This window comes from Gopherus flavomarginatus, chromosome 4, assembly GCF_025201925.1.
Source record: "Gopherus flavomarginatus isolate rGopFla2 chromosome 4, rGopFla2.mat.asm, whole genome shotgun sequence".
In the NCBI taxonomy this organism is placed as follows: domain Eukaryota; kingdom Metazoa; phylum Chordata; order Testudines; family Testudinidae; genus Gopherus; species Gopherus flavomarginatus.
The window spans coordinates 78,359,055-78,377,856 of NC_066620.1; the positions used below are offsets into that span (position 1 = coordinate 78,359,055).

At 38.5% G+C, this 18,802-nt stretch overlaps 1 protein-coding gene across 3 annotated transcripts in view; it reads right to left on the reverse strand.

Moving 5' to 3' along the window:
- Nucleotides 1-18,802, reverse strand: part of CHRM3 (cholinergic receptor muscarinic 3) — a 487,601-nt gene that overhangs the window by 203,366 nt on the left and 265,433 nt on the right. For 2 of the 3 annotated variants that reach the window (XM_050950407.1, XM_050950408.1), the window contains one exon: nucleotides 9,641-9,747. The exons of the other annotated variant lie outside the window; for it this stretch is intronic. In XM_050950407.1, coding sequence (XP_050806364.1) covers nucleotides 9,641-9,663 — 23 coding nt within the window. In that variant the 5' untranslated portion in view covers nucleotides 9,664-9,747. The remainder of the gene's footprint in view (nucleotides 1-9,640; nucleotides 9,748-18,802) is intronic. 3 annotated transcript variants of the gene reach the window in all.

Below are 18,802 nucleotides of genomic sequence, written 5' to 3' on the forward strand. Positions count from 1 at the left end.
ATACCTGGGAAAAGATTTCAAAATAGAGTAGCAAAATGTGTGTTTATGTAACATCGTGACCCTGGGTGAAGAGTTTGCAGTGGGGATTGAACTTAAGACCTCTGGTTCTAATAATATGAGCCTTCTCTTTATGAGCTGAAAGATTCATCTCTTTTAGCCAAGGATGTAGCTATCTTGAGCAGCTCTACATGTGGCCTGGCTACCACTAGAAAGGATGACAGAATAGCGCATGTGGTATGATTACATTTATATATTTAATTCTTTTAAACTTACTGGCTGAAAAATTATTAACACAAGACATATGAGATACTTCTACAATGCAGAAACAGACAGTGCACAGATCAGGATGTATGCCCTTGATATGTACTTCACAGGAAGGAATAAATCTGAACAGCCACATTCCATCTCAATGCATATTGAAGCCTATAACTAAAATTGATAAATAATACATATATGCTTGTAAAACCTCTTTGTCTCTTTCACTCTCCTCTCTGCTACTGCATATAGTTTGTGTATCTCCTGTCCAGAAACAGCATAATCATCTATTCGCTGTAGAGAGGAGTAACAGCACAATGTGTTACGGCCAATATGCAGCTTGATGGTCCACAGCACATTAACAGAAAACTACACCCCTGGTTTGTTTGCCCAGTGACATATAGTTCAGCTAGTTCTTTTAAATTATACCTTGTGTTCAGTGAAAGTTTCAAAGTAGTAGTTATTATACTTATGAAAACTATGTAGATTATCACAAATTGAAGATCTGGCTAAATATTCATCAAGAAGAGAGACAGAAGTTCCATTTAAAACACAAAAAATCACCACAAGATGTATATCAAGACTTGGATGTTCCGGTCTCCTTTTCACAAGTCAATGGAGCTATTCTGGTAAACATCAGATGAGGATCAGGTTTTAATTAGACCATGTGAATCTTCAGGTGTTTGAGAATTTCATGCAGACCAGGCCAGGGAGTTAAATCAACCTTCAGTCTCTCTAAGAGGAGTTAGTATAGGGAGGTTGTCTGGAGCCTACCTGAAAACCAAAAAAAGTGTTCTCTTCCACCGTGTATGTTGCTGCAGGACTGCAGTCTGACAGTCACACAGGAAAGGCCTAACAACTATGCAGGAGAAGTGAGTTTAAGAGGCTTTCGGCATCCCACTTATAGCAGCACAGATCTAGATTCAGAGAAAAAATATCTGCGGCAGATGCTAAAAAACAGCTTCAGAGACAAAATAAACTAAATCTACAAAACACTTTGTCAGATTTCAAATTTTGAATTTAAGCTGAGAGCAGCTAGGTCATTGCTTCAGATTCCTTGTCACCATGCTACAGTAATTGTTATTCTTTGTCTTATAGCTCTAATAGTCATCTTTCCAGACAGCCTCTGGGGAGCTCTTGAATACGTTGCCTTAGGCATCCCTCAGGCTTTAGTTTGACACTGCAAATTTTGTTTTAGAACAAGGTCCTCAGGAACATTTCAATTATTATTATGTCCTGTGAGGAAAAAGAAATGATGCTTAAAACATTTTAGAGACAGAGATAACTTTAAACCTAGATAAAATGTTAGGTCATAACGCTGTTTTTTGCCCCCTCTCAATTGGTACCAAGTTTATTCCAGGAGATGTGCTGCCATTGACAGAGATGTCTTCACTGACCTCCCACCCTGGTCACCAGACATTTGTCCTCTCGTTGGAGAGGATTAATTCAGTTTTCAGAATGAAGAGAGGTTAAATAGGGGCGTCCCCAGGGGTCTGTACTGGGACCAGTGCTATCCAAAGTGTTCACAAATGATTTGGGAAAAGGAGTAACCAGTGAGGTGGCAAAATTTTCAGACAATACAAAAGTACTCAAGATAATTAAATCGAAAGAAGACTGAGAAGAGTTACAAAGGGATCTGACAAAAATGAGTGACTGGGCAACAAAATGGCAGATGAAATTCAATATTGATAAATACAAAGTAATGCACATTGAAAAACATAATCCTATCTACATGTATAAAATGAGGGGGTCTAAATTGGCTGTTACCACTCAGAAACAGATCTTGGAGTCATTGTCGGTAGTTCTTTGAAAATATCTGCTCACTGTGCAGCAGCAGTGAAAAAAGCTAACAGAATGTTAGGAAACATGAGGAAAGGGATAGATGATAAGACGGAAAATAGCATATTGCCTCTATATAAATCCACAGTACACCCACACCTTGAATACCACCTGCAGTTCTGGTCACCTCATCTCAAAAAAGCTATTTTAGAACTGGAAAAGATATAAAGAAAGGCAACAAAAATGATTAGGGATATGGAACGTCTTCCAAATGAGGAAAAGACTGGGACTTTTCAGCCTGGAAAATAAACGACTATGGGGGATATGATAGAGGTCTATAAAATCATGAATGGTGTGGAGAAAGAGAATAACCAAGTGTTTATTTATTCCTTCACATAACACCAGAACCAGGGGCCATCCAATGAAATTAACAAGAAGCAAGTTTAAAGCAAGCAAAAGGAAATACTTCTTCACACAATACTCTCAATCTGTAGAACTTTAGCCAGATGATGCTGTGAAGGCCAAAAGTATAATGGGACTCAAAACAGAATTATATAAGTTCCTGGAGAATAGGTCCATAAGTAGCTATTAGCTAAGATGGTCATAGATGCAACCCCATGGTCTGAGTGTCCCTAGCCTCTGACTGCCAGAAGCTGAGAGTGGATGACAGGGGATGGATCACGCAACGATTGCCTGTTCTGTTCATTCCCTCTGACACACCTAGCATTTGCCACTTTTGGAAGACAGGATACTGGCTAGATGGACCTTTGGTCTGACTGAATATGGCTGTTAGGTTCTTACCCTGAGTATCTACCAGGGAATCAACAATAAGACTCTGCATGGCAGAGCATAGTTTTGCCATCTAGCTTCTGGGCTGACTTAACTTAAATCTATTCTAAGGAAAAGCTCCTAACCTCTAGTCTTTAAAACCTGTTCACTTTCAAATGAATTGGCAGTGAGTCATTCCAGTAATGTATTATGAACATTCATAGGAATGTCCAAAGGATGTCACTCACAGTTTGCTGAAGTATTTCTTAAAGCTCTTTTGATCTTTGATTTCTAAATCTTCAAGAGTTTCTTGGTGACTATTTTATTGTGCTTTGGTTACTTCCCAACTAATGTATCAATGTCAAGTATCCCACCATGGAAAGTTAAAAAAAAATTAAAATCCTGAAGCTAGTTCCAAAGCATTTTGAAATTGTTGTTAACTTGATGGAGAGGCTGAGTGAAATGAAACAAACATAGAAAACTGTTAGTTTTACATGTCCGCGCATGCATCATTTCTCTCCTTCCTTTGGTAACAATCTTTTAACATAGTTTTCTCTATCAACTGTATAAAATGGCACTGCAGTCATGATACAAGTCAGAGGGAAGGAATTTGCTCCATACAGATAATTATACCACTATTAATAGCTAATGCTTCACAAACCACAAACCAATGTTAAAAGTCAAGGCACCAAGGGCAAAACTGATTACAGGTAAAAGCAAACATATTGGCCAAACTCTTCTTTTGCACATGTGACATCAGTGGATTTGGGGGAACATATATCAGGACCAAATTTGCCCCATTTAATCTGTTCTGAAACTATTAATTTCACCTATTCAGTATTCTCATTTAAGTAATTTGTTGCTCAGAAAGTTGTGCTACATCAGAAAAGCAGAATTCAAATTGTTTTGAACATTGACATAATCTTCTCTATCTTTTCTCTCTCATATCTTCTCTCTCAGAATCTTTTTCAGTCTTATGCAAATAATTTTCTTAACTCAGCATTCACAGTAATTCTGGATCTGATCCTGAGAAGTGCTGTAGTACCCGCATCTCCAACTGAAGCCAATGGAGTATAAGGGGGCTCAGCATCTCCCAGGATCATCCCTGAGAACCCGATATGGAAGAATTAACTTTATAATATTTGCTCAGTGAAATGATCACAAGATATGTCCTATCAGTTTGACAGCAAACCATTCATAACTACTTTTTACCTATCACATCATTTACAAAGCTAAAATACTTGGAAAGAAGGAAACAAATCAACTTTTGAACAGTTAAGGTCACCATCTCATTTATGCTTCCCTCTAAGTATATCTACACTGCAGCTGGGAGCATGCTTCCTAGCTTTGGGTAGATAGATGCATGCTTGCTGTACTTGAGCTAGAACACTAAAAACATAACTTTAGCCAGGGTAGCATGGACAGTGGCCCAGTCTAGCTGCCCAAGTAAGTAACGAAGATTACACTGCTATTTTTAGTTTCCTAGCTCGAACAGCGCCAGTGTGAAAGCTGGGAATCACGCCTCCAATCTCAAATGCAGACATAGCCTAAGAGTGATGTCATCTCTTGGCCTCACCACAAATCCAGGTTTATTTGTCCATCTCCTTCCTCAGAAAGGAGGTGTTCTGATTCACATCTGTACCTATGAAAACCACCAGGATCCTCCAGTACAAAACCAACCTATCCCATCAACAAACCCTAGCTTCCCCAACTCAGGGTTTCTCAAACAGTGGTCTCTGCTGGTGTAGGGAAAGCCCCTGGCAGGCCGGGTGTGTTTACCTGCCCTGTCCGCAGGTCCGGCCGCCGCGCTGCTTCCAGCAGCTCCCGTTGGCCCGAAGCAGTGATCCGTGGCCAGTGGGAGCTGTGATCGGTTGGACCTGCGGATGGGGCAGGTAAACACACCGGCCCGGCCTACCAGGGGCTTTCCCTACACAAGCAGCAAGCCCTGTTTGAGAAACCCTGCCCTAACTGTTATCCTGTTTTAGGGAATAAGCATGATGACCTGCCTGCCTACCCACTCGGGGGGTTTCTGGCAGGGCTAAAAGATATTTAGAAGAGGGAGCAACGGGCAGGTCTATTTCCCTCTTTGGCACTATCACAAGGAACCATCACCCTCTATTTCCCCTTTTCAAGTTACATCTTCTTTCCCTGGAAGTTTGACTTGCCTTTACGTCCTTTCCTTCTCCAGAGATTATTTTCCCTCCACCCTTTCCCCACTATTTCTCGTCTCCTTCTAGTGCCTTATCACTCTGACTCCCACCCAGAATTTCCCTCTCTCTTTTCAGTCCCATATTTTCAATTCTCTCTCCTCCCTGTTTTCCTCCATTTTCTCTCTCTTTCCTCTTCCACCCTCATTCCAACCCACAAATCTCTCTGATTTGCACTGCCCATTCTCCCCCTACCCTACCACCACCTGTCTCTCTGGTTATGCAAAACTGTGATTTAATTTACATAATGCTGACAAGCTGTGACATCATTGTTTGTTGGCACTAACACTATTACTATTGGCCTTAACACTGGCATTTATAATGAAATTATATAGCAGTGTGAGAGGAAAATGTGGCTGCATTAGCTTGTGATAGTGCTGAATATTGTGTTGCAGAGGTTTTTCCTTACAGGGAAATGGATTAACTCAGTATTCATAGAATATTAGGGTTGGAAGGGACCTCAGGAGGTCATCTAGTCCAACCTCCTCCTCAAAGCAGGACCAATCCCCAGATAGATTTTTACCCTAGTTCCCTAAATGGGCCCCTGAAGAATTGAACTCACAACCCTAGGTTTAGCAGGTCAGTACTCAAACGACTGAACAAACACAATAGTACTTCTCAGACCAAACCAAAAGCTTTTTTTAAAAAATGAAAAGGGATTAATTTTGGGTTAGTGCCTGATTTAGCTGACTCTGGAGTGGGAATAGGTCCCCGACATGGGATTGTCCAGCTTCTATTATACAAGCTGTTTCAGCTTCTGTGAGCTTTTCACATGCTTAGATTATCTCCAAACAGAGCCATATTGCAATGCTGTGAATATTACATAAGGCTTGGTATTATAAATTGATTACCTTCCATGCCATGAAGAATGAAAGAATGGAGTTCATTCTGTCACAGCCTCTTGCAGCAGAGGGAAAAAAAGATGTGGGGAGAAGACTTCTAAAAATTTTCTTATATCTTACCGAGTACCAAAATTCTCTCACTACAAAATCCAATACCCTCTTCCAGAAGTGTATTAACGATACCTTCCTAGGTTCTTAGGACAGGGCAATGGGCAGTCTTCTCTGATACAAGAGTATTCATTTTATTTAAGGCTTTAAATAATACTACGAGTAAGACAATAAGAAATGGAGAATGCCAGGCAAATTGAGCTGTAACAATGCACTAGATAAAAAGAGCCAGAATACTAAATAGGAACATGTTTAAGAAAGGAGCTTTAATGCAATAAACATATTTTTGATTATATGCAAAATGAAAGATAAAAGATTCAATCGATAGCAAAATGCTTCCAATTAATAGAAATAATGTTGTGTTAGAACTTAAATGAAGTGTTTTCCCCAGGGAGGGAGGCTCTCTGGACTATTTTATTTAAGACAATTAAAATGATAAAGGAAATGGTATTGTAACCCCTGAGGGAAACCTATTTTATTTATAAAGTACTTGAAGTGGTTATGGAAATTATGCTCTTCCTGCAGCCTAAATCTCAAATACCACGTTCTCCTGTGAAGTGGTCAGTCCTCACAGGTTAAGCAGGATTAGTACATGAATTTGAAGCTTCCAAAATGGCTACAGGAAGTTGAAATTATAATTCAAAAAGGCAGTACTCTTCTTTCCACATATTGAAACTATGCAACTGAATAGAACAGGGTTTACTGTGTGGCTAAAACTGCTGGTTTTTTTCGATTTAATGGAATAGCTACTAGTTCCAATCATTTAAGATTCCATGATACACTGAGTAAGAATAAGGATGTTAAAACATTGCTCTGGGAAAATTCCAGTTAAGGGTAATGTGTTCTGCCTACTTAAATTAAAATGTATCAGCATTTTCATTATCTACCTAAACATATGATGCTGGCCACAAATCTCTTTAGAATGCCAGTGTAGGGATACCACAAAAAGTACATCTGTCTCAAGATGCTCTATAATACTTACAGTTGCTACTTTGTGTTCTTTTACCGCAAAATGTAAGTCATCTAAATTAGTTTTTTATGAAGTCATATCCCAGCTCTCTGAACACCTCACACTAATGATAACTTCTGCCTGAACCAAATGAAATAACCAAAGATGGATACAAACCCAAAGGAAATTAATTTCAAGTCAAGCATCATCTTTATAAAGCATAGTAGTTTCCTAAACATCCCAGATGGGTCACCATCCTTACACTCCAGTCCAGACATGCAAACATAATGGTTCCAGTTCTGATGTTCCTACTCAAATGAAGCCAAATGGGAGTTTTGCCCAAGTTAAAAAAAAAACAATTAAGATCTATAGGATTTGGCCCAAAAAACAGCTACTTTCACCGCAACATATAACAGTGTAAACTCATAATAATCGTATATACAAATTACATTATAATATAAATTGGATAATTTTTCCTTAACACTGTAAACTCATATGGCCTAACTTCTTAGTAAAATGCCATAAAACAAATTAGTTATTGATGAGCAAAACTATCAGGAGAAAAATAAAAAGTATGTTGCCTCACTGACTTTTAGAATTCTCGATAGATGCATTTTAAATGTATTTGAAAAAGAAAAGATATTTTTAGCTTACATGGAACAAAATTAATTTTACAAATAAATATTAAAATATTAAAATACTTAAAAAATTAACATGAACATGTTACCAACTTTCTAAGGATATAGCTTAGCTCTGGCCCTTCTCTGTGCAGCCCCTCCATAGCTCAGGGATTCATAAGAATGACATCACTTTTGTTATTCTTCCTCTTACTTATTTGTAATAGAAATTGATATTATGTGCAATAAACCTTAACAGATCCATCCAAAGCTACTAAAGTATAGCCAGTATTTGTGATAAGGCAGAACAAAAATGTCTTAATAATCATTACATCTAAACTTGAAGAGAGAATTTGAGATTCAGACATACCAAATGGTATAACTAATAAAACTGTGTGTGTCAAATGATTCTGTTTATCTTGCTTTTTACTTAATGCAATGAGTGCTGGTGAGCTGCCAAATTCTGTTTGATGTACTGCACTTTTGTAAGGAGTACAACACACTATTTTATTATTTCCTTATACATGTAATCCATTAAAAGCAATAAATTTTCCATTATTTTGCATTAATGGTATTTGCTTTTTATCTAATTTACAGTCAGAAGAATTACTATTTGCTTCTGGCTTTCTGAAAGATTTGTTGATTTATACCTCTCTACTAACTGGACTATATGGTTTCATGCCTTAGCCCTTTAAATTTTGCTTTGATTTGGGTTTTTCTACTGTCTTCATAGTGATCTGCCAGAGAGAGGGAGAGATGTGAGTTGCATGAAACTAACAGAAATGTGCTATATAAGTTCAGCTGTAGCTTGCATCTCTAACATTCTCTTTACACTGAAAATGTTCACAGTTCAGAACAAGTTCAGTCACAGTTCTCTGAATCTAGGCAGCATATTTTTTTAAACCACACACATGGGTGAAAGTGATGTCACTGAAATCCAGAGGAAAGGAAGATTTGTTCTTTTTCAAAGTCCTTATATGCCCACCTTCCTCTGAGATCACTGTCCTGTCCCGCTATTATTAAGGTCAATAAAAGGCTTGTGAATATCATCAAGAGACAATCTGAGCTTCACCTCACTCACTCACAAGGAAAGCCAGCCCCTTTATGATTGGTAGCAAATGGTCTAGCCATCAAAAGAAAAATGTAAATTTAATTACATTAGTAAAAATAATAAATTTAAATGTAATTTAAAAAGGATATCAACGCAGAACAACTAATGTTGATCAGTGAATAGATTAAAAGAAAGATAAAGGAACATATATATGTATGTATATAAGTAAACACATATAATATAGTTGCCACTGCTGTTGAAACATTACATATAAGAAAAAAAACCTCACTAGTGCTGACAAATAGATTGATATAATTTTGAGCAGCTAGCAGCCCAAAACAATTGTAATTTAGGGATGCCAGCTGTGCTACTGTATGCAAGATACCATGCCCTAATTTCAAGATGTGGAGGCAAGGGGTAAGTCTTGCTTCAGGATTCATTTCAGCAGCTTATTGCTAGTGTTGAAACCACAAGATTTAGCTGATATGCCATCAACGTGCTTTCATGCTACAGCTTGGTCAGATGCTTTCTCCAAACTGAATGTAGAGGCTAGAATCTTACACATTTCACAAAATAGTTTGAGTATATTATCAGTGCTGTAGTTCTCAATGCAGGTATGTGAGGGAGGAACCTTTTTACATTTAAAAAATGGGTGTGTATTTGTATACAGGCTTTAAAGACACTGCTATATTTGTCACATAGCACAATTCCACAATATCAGCATTATTAAGGGGAAGCTTTACAGAAAGCCATGGTGAATAACAGAAAGAATACCAAAAACATAGACATGAACTCTGCAATTCAGGTTCACCTTAATAGCTAGAGGAGATTGTTTAAATGTTCCTGCTACTGACACAGAAAGAGAGGGACATGCAAGTATGTATTCAAGATGACATCCGTAATACTATGCGGTAAGGCAGCCTGTCTCAAAGTTAGAGTGAATGATCAAACGTTCCCACGGATTCCAAATGAGGCTCACTTCTCAGAACAAACAATCTTTTCTGGACAATCATTTGTTTACTGAAAATCAAATAAAATGAACACACATATTTTGAGTTTATTACCTACATAGTCCAACTAGGAACATCAAAGTGTTTGTTTGGATCAGGCACTGTGCAGTTCTGCAAACTCTTCTTTTGGAAACAAAACCAGTCCTGTGTCAGCACACAGGCTGAAAACAAAACAGACACAGAGGGGAAATTAATAAAATACACACCAGATGCAGAAAACAACAGCATAGGTGAAGTCTGGCTATGACGCTAAAGCTAACCTTACTAACACTTAGCACTTGCGTAGCGATTTATACACCTGATTCTGATATTGCTTTTAACAGTTTTATACCAGAAGCATCCATTGAGCTACATTCTCTAGTATATAAAGACAGCTTTGAGCTACTCCACTAACACAAAATTGTTCTAAAGTTGTTTACCAAATCTCCACATGGCAAGGTCCTTGGATGGCAAAGGGCTACCACAGCACTGCCAGCATACGCCTCAGTCTTCAGTTCCCTGTAGCTGGTGCATGGGATATACCCCAGAGAAATGGGTGTCCCAAAGTGTCTGTGTATGATTTCTGGTTGCTGTAACAGGCTATTGGCTACTGGCACAAGTATAGAGTGAGTCTTCAGATTGCTTTAACCTGTACCAGTGTATATCAGTCCCAGCTGACAATCTAGTACATTGGTTACTCCTGCTTTACACTGGTTTGAAATAGATCAGAATCAGGCCTACATCTACATGTTTGAATTGTGTTAGGAACATTTGCTAACTAATACTTACAATGGCCCTGTGGGGCATGAAAGAAAGTGTCCCCATTTTACAGCTGGTGAAATGATCTAGGTCACAGCCACCAGAGTACTTTGTGCACCTCATAAACATCAAAGTATTTATCCTCAAAACATCCCTTTGAGACAGAAAAATATTATCCCCATTTTACTGTTGGAGAACTGAGGCACAGCAAGATTCATTTACTTGCCCAAGACAGTCTTAACCACAAGACCATCTTCCTACAGAGGCACAGAGAGAGGTGAAGCAGCATGCCCAGAACCCCACACTGACTCAGTGACAGAGCCATAGATAGAATTTAGACCCCCAATTCTGGACTCTTCCTCCAAACCACATTTCACTGCCTTTGGAACTTGCTGCTTAGAAAAGCTGGGGTTGATTATGAATTTTCACATATCGAATGAAAGAAATCAATGAACTCCATGCATTCATATCTCTTTATAAAACTGAAACAAAAATGTTTAAAAACATTCAGAAATATCATATATAGATCACCACTGACAAAGAAAAAAAGTAGTGCAGCAGCAGGAATACTCACTGGCTACCACCTTCCATTTTATAATGTATAATTAGTACAAATTGGAATCACGTGTCATCATTATCCCATTTATCACACAGCAGTGCAGGCTAAGATTTTAATAACCCCGTCTGTAACTTTTCCACAGAAATATGATTCCAAGAAAATGCTGTGTGTGCTGCCTCACCGCCTCTTACCCCACCCCTTTGGCACAGCAACAGAACTCAGTTCTTACTGTTGCAATATGAGGAAAGTCAGACAACAAAGAGATCACTGGGTTTATTGGACAATCAACTTCTGTGGAAGAGTTACTTAAGAATTACAGCACAGTGATTGAGATTACAAGCTGCTCTTCCTTTGTGGAGGAAGAAGTTAATAATGTCCCAGATTTACTGTATATGCCAGTAGCAGCTCCCATCATACAGAACTTAAACTAATCCACAAACTAATCACAGGAATCTCTTCACCTACCAGTCAAACCTAGCATCTGTTGGGAGGGAGATGCTCCTGTTTAAACATGCACAGCAAAGCTGTGTAATATTTTAGGGATGGGAGTGAAGATGAACACCCTTAATTCAATTAAAACAGAAGGCGTGATTTTAAGGAAACAGAATGGAATTATATTAAATGGGATTTCACCAGGAAGCCAGAATTTATATTCCCTGCCTTGCAAAGAGTACTGTGTAATCACTGATAACTAGTAGTCTGGACCTCATGAGAGAACTTCCAGTAGGCATTTTTTAACACAACTTTAGCATTAATTCAACACTCAGATAGAAATGTGACACCTACTCCACTCCCTGAAGCAGCTAGATGTTTATTCTTTGAAGGTCTAGCATCCAAACACAGCATCCATCTCATTGCTGCTCAGTTTGAGAGATTTGAGTGAACTGCGCACAAAAGCTGCAGCTGAGCTGACAAAAGAATGTAAGTAAAACATGGTGAGGGAGGGGAGAGTAGCATTGATCTCACATCTGCTAGTGCAACCCACACTCATTTGGTATGGTGCTCTGTTCCGCAATGTGGTGGCTAGGCCACATAGAGATATTCATGAGGCTGCTACAGTCCTAGTTAAGAGAGCTGACCCTTTTGGCTCAGACAGTTGAGGCTCATATTTTTAGAACCTTAGGTCCTGAATTCAAGCCCTGATGCTGATAACCTGATGTAACTAGAGCTGGGCAAAAATTTTCAGCTGTAATTTTTTTCCAGTAAAAAAATTAAAGTTTGCTGATAGAAACATTTCATAATTTCATTTCTGGTTCACCAAATTGTTTGTGTAAAGAACTAAATGAAAAATCCTGAAGTCTAAATGTTTCATTTAGACATTTTCAAAATGAAACAGTGAAATTTGATTCAAACTGGCCTCTTGTTTCAAAATTCCCTTCAGTTTTAGTTAAACATTAAAGCACTTGAAATAACAGCAAAATGTTTTGATTCACTGAAATTGAAAAAAAAATCATATTGGGGTCAACCTGATTTATCTTTTCCAGAGCTGCCAGTGAACTGAAAAATCATTTATGCACACAGCTCTTGGCATAACATCTGCACTATGCTAATTCATCTTGCTATTAAAATGATAAACTTCCTAATATGAGCCAAACTATTATTTTTTACACCTTCCTGGAAATAGAGAACATTGCAGATATTAAACTGACATTACACATAAACGACAACCAATTCATCAGCTGGAACATTAATTCTTCATCTGAACTTGTACAGTGCAAGTCATGCAAAGGGGTGTTTACATGGCTTGATGGAAAATGCTATTAAGTATTTACATTGTCTGTATAGCAGAGAAACTATTTTGCATCACTAGACAAATCACATTTCTGGATGTACCTTGGATATTGTTACAAAAGTGTTTAATCAAGAATTAATATTTTTAGTCACTGAAGAGATTAAATGATCACAATAATTAAAGCGGGTTAAATATTGAAGAACAGGATTTTATTGCAACAATTTCTCCTTCATTAGTTTATTAAGTAATTAGTCATGGTGTGGGTTAATAACACACATCTCTTGAGGGTATCATTTTTTTTAATGTTTCTTCATGAAAAGGATGAGCACAGTTTGTTTGCACCACTTATCTATGACATAATACTTCACCATTCCTTATGCTGGCCATTCTGCAGGCAGCTGAGAAATGGCTGCATTAGTGCTGGAGTCCTCTCAGTCAGAATTGAGTCAGAATTTTCAGTGGGGAAAGAGCAGTAAGGGTTGCACAATATCACCCATTTAGCCATGCCTGACTCTGTCAGGTGTTCCATTGAAATAGAGTTGCAAAGTGAAATACTAAAGAGAGTATAGGTTGCAAGACTGGGTCCTAAATTTTGAGATAACACAACAAGCACATACTGTGACAAATCACCTATCATAAGTCTATAGTTCATATTTGATATTGAGTGAAATATAGTTAGGAGGTACTACAAAGTAAAATAAAGCCCTATCTCTTAAAGGGAAAACCAAGTTGGATTCAGGTTGAAAACCCATCTATGACCATTACAACAGACTAAAACATAAGAACAGCCATACTGGGTCCATCTAGCCCAGTATCCTATCTTCCAACAAGTGGCCAAAGCCAGATTCTCCAGAGGAAGTGAACAGAATGGCAATCATGGAGTGATCCATCCCCTGTTGTCCAATCCCAGTTTCTGGCAGTCAGAGGCTAGGGATACCCAGAGCATTGGCTTGCATCCCTGACCATCTTGCATCCCCATTATAGCTTTGGCCTTCACAACATATCCTGAGTTCCACAGGTTGACTGTGCCTTGTGTGAAGTAGTTCTTCCTTTTCTTTGTTTTAAACCTGCTGCCTATTAATGTCATTGGGTGACACCTGCCCCCGGTTCTCGTGTTATGTAAAGGAGTAAATAACACTTTCTTATTCACTTTCTCCACATCATAATTTTGTAGACCTCTATCATATTCTCCCGTAGGTGAAAAAGCTGAAAAGTCCCAGTCTTTTTAATCTCCTCTCATATGGAATCTGGTCCACAACCCTAATGATTTTTGTTGCCCTTCTCTGTACCTTCTCAAATTCTTATATAGCTTTTTTGAGTTGGGGCGAGCAGAACAGCATGCAATATTAAAAGGCATGGGTGTACCATGGCTTTATATAGTGGCATTTATTGTCTTCTTATCTATCCCTTTCTGAATGGTTCCTAACATTGTTAGCTTTTTTGACTGTTGCTGCACGTTGAGTGGAAGTTTTCAGAAAATTATCCACAAAGCCTCCAAGACCGCTTTCTTGAGTGCTAACATCTAAATTAGATCCCATCATTTTGTATGTATAATTGGGAGTATGTTTTCCAATGTGCATTACTTTGCATTTATCAGCATTGAATTTAATCTGCCATTCTGTTGCCCAGCCATCCAGTTTTGTGAGATCCCTTTGCAACTCTTTGCAGTCTGCTTGTGACTTAATTGTCTTAAATAATTTTATATTATCTGCAAATTTTGCCACCTTACTGCTTACCCCTTTTTTCACGGATCATTTATGAATATGTTGAACAGCACTGGTCTCAGTACAGATCCATAGGAGACTCTGCTATTTATCTCTTTCCATTCTTAAAACAGACCATTTATTCCTACCCTTTGTTTCCTGTCTTTTAACCAGTTACTGAATCCATTAACATATAAAAGAATGGTGGTTAGACTAGAACAAAAGGAAAGTGACCCTTAGGGCAGGTTTATATTTAAAACACTGTGCTGCTATAGCTCTTCAGTATAAATCCACTGCCGTGAAAGATGTTAGGTATGCTGATGCCCACTCACCAACTTAGCTGTTTACACCAGGGGTTAGGTTGATATAACTCTGTCACTCAGGAGTGTGGATTTTTCACACCCCTTAGCGATGTAGTTATACCAATGAAAGTCTATAGTGTCAACCTGGCCTTAGAGTTGGTAATAAAACACAAGAGTCAGCCTAGAAACAACCACTGCATCAAGACAGCTTCAAAGGACCTTTTAAAAGTTAGGAACTGGGCACAGAAATATAACAACCTAAACTGCTTAGCCAATGCAATGGTGACTGAGTAATGGTGAATGGCCATAGATGTAATACAAGTGTAAGATTTAATGGTAACCAACACTGGGAAGGAAAATGGGGAAAGAAAGGACAAGAATTACAAAATTAAGATAATGTGATGGCGTGGGTTACTAACACATCTCTTGAGGGTATAATTTTTTAATGATTCTATTACTTTAAAAAGAAAAGGGTTCATAAGTTACCACATGTGAGGTTTCAATTACACACAACATTATAAGCATTACAAAAAAGATACTGCTATTTTGCTAGCTGGATAGCCTTTTGACTGGGACTGAAATAGGGCCTGACTTACTGCCCTTATTCTCAAGATAAGCTATTATAGTCAACTTGATTCTTTGTATACGTAAGACCTGCAAACTTGACCTCTTGCATTTTTTAAAATAAAATTCTAGTTGAGACTAAAATGACACAAAGGTCTTTAAATGGAAGTGCTCCTTATTAGGGTAGGTATTATTATGGGTGTAATATTTCCTGTCTTCATTTGTTGTGATAATAAGATGCCATTTTGGCTCTATGTTGTGAAATTGATTTCTATGCCTCCTTTAGTCACATATTAATATATCACAAAAGTGGTTTTCTTCCTGCAAGAGACTTCAAATTCCATGCTTGTCTCTCTGGTCTATGCTTGGTAGACAATTATATAAGTAATATGTTGTCTTTTCTTTCCATTTATTACCAGTTACATATGTAAACATGAATGTAAATTCTAGGGAATCAACTGATCTCATTGCTAGGTTTTCCTTTCTAAAAATTTAGATATTTTCTGACTAGCAGTGAGAGAAAATAATGAATGTTCTTCTCAATATTTATTAGGGAAGATTCTAATTTGCATCTTTTTAGTTTCTATATTTGTCATGACTCCATTGAAAGAATCCATTAAGGAACAAAAATGACTATAAACCTTCTAAACAGCCTCCTTAGTGATTGGATATGCCTACCACTAAACCCACACACCAAACGGGGGATTTCTAAAGTCCTATGGACATAGACCTAATGGCCTAAAAGAAATGTGTGTTACAGTGTGAAGCCCTGATGCTTCTATTTACTGTGGTATTGAAAGGGCATAAAACCTTTTTGATCTCTGGAGCTTCTGGTGTAAAGAAAGTTGTAGGCTGAGAAACATATCTTTAACTGGATCTCATTAGGAAGAGGTTAGGGATCATTCTGGACAAGGACATCCAAGTTAATGTTAAGTGACCGCAAAAACAGCTCTATACCACAACAGAGGGAAGAAAAACTTCAAAGACCTGGTTTGGGATCAGAAATTTCCTGCTGTGAATAACTTTTTTTATATTGTCATATTTGCAGTATGTGTTTTGTTTTATAGCCTTAAGGAAAATGGTTCACAAAACAGACTTCTTCTTGTGCTGTCAGCCTCAGGATTGGAATATAGCAAGTTTCCAAATGCCAGCTGTATACCCATATTCCAGACAACCTAGGACAGAGGTGGATAGGAGTGCTTCAACTTTTTCAACTCTATAGAAATATGCAGGTTCGTAATTAAGTAACTCAGCTTTGAGTTAAATTGCACTTACTAACAAAGAGAGAACTCTGTTTATGAATTTGTGTAAACAAGACGGTGGATGAAAGTATTGTATAGAAACCAATTAAAACTGAGACACAAAAAAGAAAATCAAACTGATCATGAATTTCTAGAGGTTCATTACAGATATAGCATCAAAATGCTACATAATTATATGAAAGATCCTAGGCTGTCATTGGCCTGGACTTGCAACTTAAAGCTTGAAGAGTAAATGTTTCAAACGGACTTTCAGATTCACATAAGGAGAGTCTAGATCATAAATTTGTTATGGACATAAACCTCAGCTTATCTTCTTGTATGGACTGAAATCCATATTTGGACTTACACACGAGCATTCCCAGCACGGCATTCATTCATCCCATTTTCCATTTAGGTTTGGATCTCTTTCCTTACTTTTGTAATGTTTGGAGAATGGAAGGGGAGGAAGGAAGGATGATAGAAAGCCTACAGCCTTCTCAACCCTCCTTTTTTGTCCACTGTTGAGATGAAGTTGTTACCCCTTTCTCCTCAGGAGACAGCAGATTGCAAATCCCCATATCTTCTAGAAGGAGAAGCAAGGCACCTGATATCAACTAGTGCCAGCTCGTATTGAAACTGAGAAGGGCTACGAGTTGACTAATGATGCTTAGCGCTGGGCTGCAGGTTAATAACTAGGGATTGTAGGGTGTCTGAGCCCTAGGTCATTGCTCATAAAGAAAGGCAGTGGGCTCTTGTTTGCCAGTCGTACTCCACTGTAGTGTAGCAATTTCTATTTCCATAAAGCTTTATTGTGATTGAAGGAGCAGGAGGTTGTGCCAGGTGGCCCCCTGAGAAGCCTGCTTAGGGGAAGCAGACACTCGGTATCCCCTTGAAGGCCAAAGAACACACAGGCTTGAGGACTGGAGATTGGGAGTGGATACAGGCCATGACCAGGGCCGACATTAGGGCGATTCAGCCAATTCCCCGGAATAAGGCCCCGCGCCCCTAAGAGGGCCCCGCAACGTCCCGAAGGAGCTGCTGCCAAAGTCCCACCGCGGTCTTCGGCAGCAGCTCAATCGCTGCCATGGAGGAAGTCCCTCCGCCAAAATGAAGGTGAAGGCACCAGCAGCCGATTGAGCTGCCGCCAAAGTCCTGGCATGGTTGGCGGCGGCAGCTCAATTGTTGCCACTGTCTTTGGCGGCATTTCGGTGGAGGGAACTTCCGCTGTGACAGCGATTGAGCTGCCGCCAAAGAAGGTGGGACTTCCGGGCAGCTCCTACGAATCAGGCCCCGCGGTGCCTAAAGCCGGCCCCATGACTCTACCACCCAAAAAACTATAAGAATAAAAAATAGTCCCAAAATCCGCAGGAGGGTGTTATGTTCACAGCATACCCAGAGAAAAAAGTTAGAAAAAAAACATAAAATGCTCTTGCTGGAGGGCTACAGTGTAACACTACTTTATTCCTTAGAATTTAGAATAACAGCACACTAGAACTCAGAGATACAAAGCAGAACGCTCCCTAAAACAGAGAGGTGCAACTCAACCCAATTTACTCCAGGCTGGTTCTGCAGACTAACTGCCCAGATTACATGCTTCCCTACAGAGCTATCTAGCCTACAAGCAGCACTGAAAACTCCAGAGAAATTTAGAGTTATAGCTTACAATTTTAATGTAGTTTTCTATACACCACAGAGGGAAGGGCTGCACTAAGCAAATCTGAATTAATCTAGCTCTAAATTCAAAGAGTTTTCATGTAACAGTCTATATATTGCTAACCCTAGAAGCCCCAGGTTTCACATAGCTGTATTTAAAATGCAGTTGAGTACAATAAAGCATAATACGTTAAAATGTCCCTTTCTTATATGAGAATCTCTATTCAGTTAGGTGATCAAGTCAAATCACAAATTTCTGTGAAAAATATTCTCACTTAACTAACACAATAAGATTCCACTGTTGTTAGCCCTGCAAAAAACTATTACAGAACAAACCAAATTATTTTTTGCCTCATACAGCTTAAAACAAAACTGATTTCCAATTGGGAAATCTTAATTACTGGAGATGAAACTGAGGAAAAAACAATGCAAATTGATTTTCAGATGCCTAGTTGAGTTTGTAATCTGATGGAACCATTGACAAAGAATGAATATGTAGTCCCATATGATTTTGAGAGTCCTCTTTGAGACTATAACTTTAAACTGCTTTGAGACTCCTCTTTAAACAAACTGGAGTGAAAAATTTGCAGCATATTTCATATCTACAGTATAATGTTAGCAGAATGAATGCTACAGTTGAAGATTGATACTTGCTTCTCATTTTAAGATGAATTTTGGATTCTCACTCTAGATTGGCCAAAATTCAACAAATCTGCCTGAATTT